The sequence below is a fragment of the Boleophthalmus pectinirostris genome, unplaced genomic scaffold, assembly GCF_026225935.1.
Source record: "Boleophthalmus pectinirostris isolate CB_2022bp ecotype Guang Dong unplaced genomic scaffold, ASM2622593v1 HiC_scaffold_9, whole genome shotgun sequence".
Lineage (NCBI taxonomy): Eukaryota > Metazoa > Chordata > Actinopteri > Gobiiformes > Gobiidae > Boleophthalmus > Boleophthalmus pectinirostris.
Window position 1 is genome coordinate 20,546,701 of NW_026571541.1, and position 9,129 is coordinate 20,555,829.

A 9,129-nucleotide genomic window follows, 5' to 3' on the forward strand; every position below is an offset into this window, starting at 1 on the left:
TATCAAAAACTTTAGTGGGGCCAAATTAAAACAGGTCAAGGAACAGATGCAGCCCACAGGCCTCAAATTGCCCTGGTCTGATTTAAATGTACCTTTGTGGTATAGAAAACTGTTGACATTAACATTGTTATTTGTTTTACTTTGTTAGTTCTTTTTTATATTGTCATGTGATGTTATACTAGTTTTGACGTATAATAAGATAAAGTTTTTAATCTAGTCTTAGTATCTTGTTTGAATAAAATGTAAACAGTAATTAGTCATTTATATGTGGGTATTGTACTGCTAACAAAAACAAGAAATGGAGTTGACATTGGCCCCTACGTTTGGCATGTTTCTGACCCAATAGTGGATACTGAGTGCTGGGTTTATGATGAATGGAAAAGATGTGCTTGTGTGCTGCTCTCTTTGATGGTGGCGTGTACAGTTAGTACAGCGCCTCACTTGTAAGGCGGGTTGGACTGTGCAGGCTGGCAGCCGTACAGGATAGGCTCAGATGTGACGATGGCTGTTGGAAAAGCCAGGGAGAGAAAATAAGGGAAAGGGAAAAAGAGAGGCCTGTATTTTGCAACGAGGGTGTGACTGTTTGTAAGTGAGGGGGTGTGTTATTGTGCTGGTCCATGGTCTTTCCTCTAAGTCAGGGGATGTCCACAGACTCGTGGCCAATACCGTGGCTCATTCAGTACTTTAACACAGCTTTGACAAACTCACTGTACCTTAGGCCTGTATCACAATGGAAGGTGATGTTATTCAGGTTATCGAGGTAGAATGAGTAATAAAAACTGGTCTGAAGGACGTCTTTTGCCCTCGGGCCATAGTTTGGGCACCACATTTAATGTTTAGAGCTCGGAAAGGTTTAGTTTCTGAAAATGTTAAAAATAGATAAACAGTTTGTATTATTTGCTTGATTGTCAGTCCCATTGTGTCTGTATAGCCACCTCAAACCTGCAAAGTGATTGTTATTTTTAAGACAGTTTCCTGTTCTTCAGCTCTGTGTGTCTCAGTGTAGCAGTGGTGTCTTGTGTGGTGTGATCACTGAAGTGAACCAGACAGTATTAACTATTTAGCAGACCAGGGTTTCCCTATGGCAGCCTCATTTGCTTGGCTACTCCCTGAGTGACAAGTTAATCATTCTGATCTCTTGAAGTACTTAATGTGTACCTGTGTGTGTACATCTGTGTGTGTGTGTGTATGTACCTGTGTATGTACCTGTGTGTGTACCTGTGTGTGTACCTGTGTATGTACCTGTGTGTGTACCTGTGTGTGTAACTGTGTGTGTAACTGTGTGTGTACCTGTGTGTGTACCTGTGTGTACCTGGGTGTGTACCTGTGTGGGTGTGTGTGTGTGTACCTGTGTGTTAGGGCTGGGCGATATGGATCAAAAAATATATCTCGATATATTTTGCTATATCTTGATATACGATATATATCTCGATATATGTTCAAGAAAAAATAACCCCCTAAAATTGAAAACTGCAAAAACAAATCTGCCAAATTCCACAAGGTCCTTTTTTTTTTTATTGAAGTGTAAGAGGTCGGCAGTTCATATAGGAACATTTAAGATTACAAAAAACCCTAATTACATAAATAATAATTTAACTGTAAAATAAAAGAAATAATACATATTTCCTTCTTTTCATTCATAAATAAAACAACTCAACACAAGCTCATCTTTGTATTAACTCTGTTATCCAAACCAGAACCATAACCATGAGCTCATTTCGCAGAAGAAGCTCAGGATGTTCCTTATTTCAATAGATCCATGTTATTATCCAGCAGTAAGGAGCTCTGAGGTTTCCCACAATCCACTGCAGATCAAACCCAATGTTTCCAAACACTATTGTACAAGTGACACTGCAGCAGATTATTAATTAAAATCTTCTGCATAAATAAACTTTACATTGCTAAACTTTACAATATATAAAGCATAACGACTCTAGAGCCACATCAGCCCGTTTGCGATAATAATGTGTTTAATGCAGTTTTGCGCACGTGTGTTTACATTTTACAGAAACGAAACTTAAGCGCGTGGCTCATTTGCATAAACAGCGCACTTCTCATGCAGCTCAGCTCGTTTAGCTTCTTTCCGGCTAAAGGACGCGACTCGGTGGAATATGAGGATGTGCTGCTGATGGTTTTGTCTGTAAATGGTGGAAAAGGTTCGTGGTGCTTGAAGCTTTTCACTGGCACCAACTTTCGGCGTTCAGGGGAGTGAAGGAGACACGAGCGAACAAAATAAGGGAGGCGGGGCGCGTGGAGGCGACAAGAGAGATGGTAAACAAGCGAAGCGGCGAAATCAGAATTGAATATAAGCATTATATTGATATATACGATATGTCAGAATTCATATCGAGTTTAAAAACGATCTCGATATATTTAAAATATCGATATATCGCCCACCCCTACTGTGTGTGTACCTGTGTGTACCTGTGTGTGCGTACCTGTGTGTATGCGTGTGTTTTCATAAGGCTCATTGAAGAATAGGATAAAGTTTCCCCTTTGTCTACCATGGCACAATGTAAACTGTGTGTCTCAGATATCAGTTGTTGACTTGTTGCATCATGAGCATGTGAGGTCAGTGCAGTATTGTCAGAAAGTTAATTTTTTTTGTCAGTATTTGAATTAATTATAATAATATTTAACCTGTTTGGCTTTTATGTGGGCTTTATGTGCACAGCATAATAACATTCTTATAACATCTGAATCTCATATTTTTAGCTGTATTTCATACATTGTTATATGTGTGCATAAAGTATAATGCCTTTCATCTAAAATAGTTGTTTGTTTTTGCCAGTTCCCAGAGTGTGGCTTCTATGGCATTTATGACAAGATTCTTCTCTTCAAACATGACACAACCACCAACAACATTTTGCAGCTGGTTAAAAGTGCAAGTGACATTCAAGAAGGGGACCTGGTGGAGGTGGTGCTCTCTGGTATGCAGACCACATTCTCCCATTTAAATTGACTATTTATTTAAACACAGGATACTGATGTATCATAATCTGTCTTACAGCGGCAGCCACATTTGAAGATTTTCAGATCCGGCCCCATGCACTAAATGTCCACTCGTACCGGGCGCCTGCTTTCTGTGATCACTGTGGAGAGATGTTGTTTGGTCTTGTAAGACAGGGGCTCAAGTGTGATGGTGAGATAAAATACTTGTATATTAAAAATATTTGAGCTACACATAATAAATACAATAGTATAGGGCTCAAACTTTCCTCAGTTACATGAATCTTGATACTATTCTTGGATTTGTGGCTCCACCTACAGGATGTGGACTAAACTACCACAAGCGCTGTGCATTCAGCATTCCTAATAATTGCAGTGGGGCTCGCAAACGGCGCCTGTCCACGACGTCCCTGAACAGCAGTCAGTCCCTGCGTCTGTCCATTACTGACTCTCTGCAGAGTGTGGGGACCACCTCCTCCTCCACAGAAGAGACCAGCCTCATCCGCTCACACACACAAATGGTACTTACTGGACAAAGGGAAACTTTAAAATCTATTTATGTTCTGAAATAAGATACATTAAACAAGTCTTTAAATATTGTTTGCATTAATTATTTTGTATTTTGTCTTTTTTTCATTGTTTTATTACTTTTCTCATTTATTAGCCACGCACAGCAAGTGATGCCCGGCGTTTATACATCGGTCGGCCTGTTCATTTGGACAAGATCTATATGACCAAAGTGAAGGTGCCACACACATTTGCCATCCACTCCTACACCCGGCCCACAGTCTGCCAGTACTGTAAAAGACTTCTCCGAGGTCTCTTTAGACAAGGCCTGCAGTGTAAAGGTAAGGAAGTAATGTTATATTCATTCATTATTTCATAGAGTCACATGTTGAATGATAAACGTTATTCTTTTATACAGACTGCAAGTTTAACTGCCATAAACGCTGTGCTTACAAAGTTCCCCATGACTGCCTTGGGGAGACCATTGGTAAGAAAAAGACCAGTCAGCCCTCTGTTATAGCCTAGTACTCTGTATGTTAGCCCAGTGCAAAAAGGCAAAGCATCTCATTTAGGAAATTGTTAGGTTATCATTTTCTTTTAGTTTATACAAGGTCACATTCACTGAGTTGTTGTTTTGTTTTTTGTTTTTTTTCCCATTTTTCTTAGACAGCAGAACTAACTCTGGTAAGTGCTGAGCATGTGATGTGGATGCATGTCTCTGCATAGTAAATACTGTTGAAAGTTGTGGAATTCTCTGTGTGGTATTTTGTATATAATGCTTTTTAGATACATAATTGTCTCATTAGCATGGTATAGCTAGATTCCAGGAAATTAATGTAGTCATTTTTTTTTTTAAACTGTGACTTGTTTACTATGCATTTTTAAGTAGAAAATGCAAAATTGTTTGAACTAACTCAACTAACATCTAATGTGTGATTTGAAATGATCTTATATGACATGTTTTTTCTCATAGTGTACTTCCCATACAGTCACATTAGTCATCTGCCTGGCTTTACAGTTAGCAGTAGACTGTTAACCACTGTTCTGGTACATTAATATGGGGTCAAACACTAATGCGCCCACTGTGTGTTTGCAGATGTCACGAGTCCTAGTGTGGATCCAGAGGTGCCGATGGACTACAGCAGTGAGTATGATGCTTCAGATAAGTCGTCTATGGATGACTCTGACGAGGCCTGCAGCATCCCAGGGTCCTTCTCTCCAGACAACAACCAGGGCGGGTCTAATGGAGACCAGAGGTGTAGTCCAAATTAGCTCATAATAAAAGGAACCTGGTGCATATTTGTACTAATGCATGTTTTTATCTTCAAGTGCAAACATCCCATTAATGAGGGTTGTACAGTCTATACGGCAGACAACCCGTCGTTCCAGTACTGCTATTAAGGAAGGATGGATGGTTCACTACAGCAACAAAGATACACTGGTATGACCCACTAATGCATTTATGTCTTTTTAATGGTTCAGATAGGTCGATTTGTTCTTTTCTTCCCCAACACAGTCCATTTTAGTGCAGATAGTGTTTATCTTGAGAGCTTGAATAAAGTCTGTCTCTCAGAAAGCATCTTTGTTTTTCTCTCTTGCGTAAATTGAAGCTAAAAGCCACTCTTCCTTTGTGTTCTGCACTTACTCCATCTAAGATGCTCAAACTCTTACCTTTATCCTTGTCTCTTCTCTCTTTTATTTTCCCATCATGCAGTTTGCCTTTCTACGTATTTTTCTGTATATCATCAAGGCTTCACTCCTTCCTTTGCCGCTCAGCTCAGAATGTTATTGCCCTGCTGTCAAACCCCTACACTCATGCCCTGCTGTACCTTTGTTACTCCACTCCATCAGAGAAAAAGGCACTATTGGCGTCTCGACTGCAAGTGCATCATCTTATTCCAGAACAACACCTCCAATAAGTACTACAAGGTATGCAGTTATACAAAATGTTAATGGTCAAGTTCCGGGCACTGTTATTGAATCCCCTGATCATGTGGTTTCTTTCACTTGGACATGTAGGAGATCCCCCTTTCTGAAATCCTTGAGGTGCGTCCGGCTGGTAACTTCAACCTGGTTCCATCTGGCACAAACCCTCACTGCTTTGAACTCATCACTGGCACTATGTGCTACTTTGTGGGAGAAGACCCCAACACTGCCCCCTCTTTGCCCTCCAGTGACCCCCAGTCTGCTCCCCAAACACCCCCCTCACCCAGCCAAGTGGCCCCCAACAGCGGCATAGGCCGTGAAGTGGCAAAGGCATGGGAGAGTGCCATTCGCCAGGCACTGATGCCTGTGATCTTTCAGGATGCTCCACCTGCTGAGGGGAACACACCACACAGTAAGGACACTTTGAACTGTGTAGCGTTTATTTAATTTGAAGAACAGTATGTTCACATGGCTGACCTGTATGCTGCCTCTGTGTTTACAGGACAAGCTTCTGTTAGCATTTCTGTCTCAAACAGTCAAATTCAAGAGAATGTGGTACGCATTATGCATTATGATACAGTATCTATCTTAGAGTCATCATATTAGTGATGTATGTTTTTCTCCAAAGGATATTGGCACAGTGTACCAGATATTTGCTGATGAAGTACTTGGATCTGGACAGTTTGGAGTGGTGTATGGAGGTACGTAATGAAAATATGAAGTATAACATTACATTTTTGTTTTGCAATTCTTATGTATTTTGTGTTTTTAGGAAAACACAGAAAAACAGGAAGAGATGTAGCTGTCAAAGTCATTGACAAGCTGCGTTTTCCCACCAAACAAGAGAGCCAGCTTAGAAATGAGGTGGCCATACTGCAGGTGAAGAGCAGATTACTTTTTTCCTTTCAAATTTATGATTTAGTTACATGCTTTTCATGTAATTGTGAGGAACAATCATCACCATAACTTCTGTAATTTATATAAGTGTATGAGCACTTCTGGATTTTTATAATGACCATTAGATACAGACAGAAGCAGTCAGTAACACAGTAGAGAAGTTGTTGCTCTTTCTTGTACTTCGTAACAATGGCCAGCAGGGGGAGATAGTTTCTTTAGTGTGCAGCAGCAACTAATCTTTTCTCTTCTGTAGAGTTTGCGGCATCTTGGCATTGTGAACCTGGAGTGCATGTTTGAAACCCCAGAGAAGGTCTTTGTGGTGATGGAGAAGCTGCATGGTGACATGTTAGAAATGATCCTCTCCAGTGAGAAGGGCCGATTGCCAGAGAGACTCACCAAGTTCCTCATTACTCAGGTATTTACTGATTAAATGGGAGTGTCAAACTAATTAAAAGACAGCCACTCTAGGTATCTACTTTCATTAAATCTTATTTAGTTGCCACTTAAATTCAAGCTAATTGGTACAAATCAGTGTACACTATATGCTGGGCCCAAACTGAGTTGTTGATGTTGTTTAAGACTCTTAAACAACTAGTAAACTATATACTGTTGTGGTTTCCTGCCTGTGCAGATTCTTGCAGCTCTGAGACACCTGCACTTTAAGAACATTGTTCACTGTGATCTGAAGCCTGAGAATGTGCTTCTGGCATCTGCAGATCCCTTTCCCCAGGTAACCACTTTAAGCACCCGCATGGTTCATTGAGCTTCTTCTTAAAGAATGCTCTCACTCAACTGCCATTATGTCTAGGTGAAATTATGCGACTTTGGATTCGCCCGAATCATAGGCGAGAAGTCGTTCCGTCGATCTGTTGTTGGGACACCTGCCTACCTAGCTCCAGAGGTGCTCTTAAACCAGGGCTACAACCGCTCCCTGGACATGTGGTCAGTGGGGGTCATTATGTATGTTAGCTTGAGCGGAACGTTTCCTTTTAATGAGGATGAAGACATCAATGATCAGATTCACAATGCAGCCTTCATGTACCCCCCTAACCCATGGAAACAGATCTCCAGTGATGGTAAAATAACATTAGAAGGCATGGCGCATAAGGTAAATGTTCAAAACGGGTAAATCAATTTTTTATGAAAATGTTTTTCAGCTATTGATCTAATCAACAATCTACTGCAAGTCAAAATGAGGAAGCGCTACAGTGTCGACAAGAGTCTCAGCCACGTATACCTACAGGTACACACACTGTCTAGCAGTAAAATTTTGTAGGCTCATATACCAAACAAATTAAAATAGATTTACATTTTCACACCTTCTGAAATCATTATATTTCCACTGTGTAAACACAGACTAGAGTCAAAGACACATATTGTGCTTCGTTGATTAGTTATAAATTATGGCTGCTTATTTTGCTATTAAAGTTTTATCTGATGTTCAGTCAATTTAAATGCCCTGCAAATGTTGTTAAAACAACTAGAGTAAAGACAGACCTTTTTATTAAGGGTCTTTCATAAATAAATGTATTCCTTCCAGGCTTTACTATGAATTTAAAATTACTGTTTTGTTGTTGTCCAGGTAGAGCATCAACCTGGCTTTAATTATGTTGTGAATAATTAATGACACTTTCTGCGCTTGGGTTTAAGTGCCATTTAAAATGTCCGGTCAGCGGCTCTAAACAGTGGGACGTCGCTCAGTCTGGGTCACTTGAGCTCTAATAGCACAAACAAGCTAACTTGATTACTTGAAGATGTTTTATGAACATAAAAAGCTTGATCTAATTCTAATGCTTTTAGATTTGAAACTGATCCACCCGCATGTGCTTTTCTCAGGACTATCAAACATGGTTGGACTTGAGAGAGCTGGAGACCAAACTGGGCGAGCGTTACATCACCCATGAGAGTGATGACAGCCGCTGGCAGGCTTATGCTCGTGACCATACACTAGCCTACCCCTCTCACCTGGTGCCCCCTCCCCCAGCTCCTGCCTCTGATGATGAGGGCACTATTGAGGACGCAGATGTGCAGTGTCTGACCGAGAGGGTCAGCATCCTCTGACACACTCCACTAGAAGGAAAAACTGTTTCAAATGGAGTGCAGCTGTTTGAACACTCACAGCAGACATTGGCTCTGTGTCAGCACTCAATTCAGCAATAAGTTACATTTCTCCACAGCCTGAAGTCATCAAAACCTCTCTGTAGAGATTCACTTGTTGGTCCTCTTTCATCTCAACATGTAGGCATACTGAATACTGCTCTCCTTATTTCAGATCCTGTGTATTCGCCAGTAAACCTTCGCCTTTCCATTTAATATTATATGATTCCCCTGAAAATGCCACTCATCCAGACATAAAATCATTTGGCAAATCAATTTAGTTCACCAAGGTTTCTAAACTTGCTGTCCTTATTCCTTAATATAATTAACATTGATCTACGGATGACAAAATCCTCTGTTAATAATCATAATTTCTGAAACACAAGTTGTGAAAGTATCTTGTGGTTTTACTTTCTAGAGCACAGCTAAAAGTTACAAGTGAAATGCTTTTTCCTGTAACTCACAGACATACTGTAAATCCCACAAGTCCCACAAGTTGGCACCAGCTGTAGTGTAGACATCATACAGAGCAGGTAATGAACAGCAGTTCTTGGCTAGATTGAGTTGTTTGACTGTTGATTATTTGATATGTTAGAATGTTGCATGCTCCTGTGAGTGATGTAGGTTTATCATAGAATGTAAACACAGTGTAGTCATAGGCATGTCTATCTCAAAGTATATTTTACCTGTAGAATGTACAACATGTCTTAGAATACTTCATAACAGAAAAAATAAACTTTGAATGACTCCAAA

General features: G+C 40.3%; 1 protein-coding gene across 2 annotated transcripts; it reads left to right on the forward strand.

The window, feature by feature from the left end:
• Positions 1 to 2,770: 2,770 nt before the first annotated feature.
• On the forward strand, positions 2,771 to 9,129 carry prkd2 (protein kinase D2). Of its 2 annotated transcripts, XM_055147720.1 has the most exons (18): positions 2,796 to 2,930; positions 3,011 to 3,142; positions 3,271 to 3,470; positions 3,614 to 3,797; positions 3,875 to 3,943; positions 4,123 to 4,140; positions 4,553 to 4,712; positions 4,786 to 4,897; positions 5,308 to 5,385; positions 5,476 to 5,794; positions 5,885 to 5,937; positions 6,011 to 6,083; positions 6,155 to 6,261; positions 6,533 to 6,694; positions 6,911 to 7,009; positions 7,088 to 7,355; positions 7,437 to 7,522; positions 8,116 to 9,129. In XM_055147720.1, the coding sequence occupies exons 2-18, from the start codon at positions 3,103 to 3,105 to the stop codon at positions 8,338 to 8,340; spliced, it is 2,253 nt and encodes a 750-aa protein (XP_055003695.1). In that variant the 5' UTR covers positions 2,796 to 2,930; positions 3,011 to 3,102; the 3' UTR covers positions 8,341 to 9,129. The 2 variants fall into 2 exon arrangements, with proteins under 2 accessions (XP_055003696.1, XP_055003695.1); XM_055147721.1 differs by lacking the exon at positions 4,123 to 4,140 and having other exon boundaries at positions 2,771 to 2,930.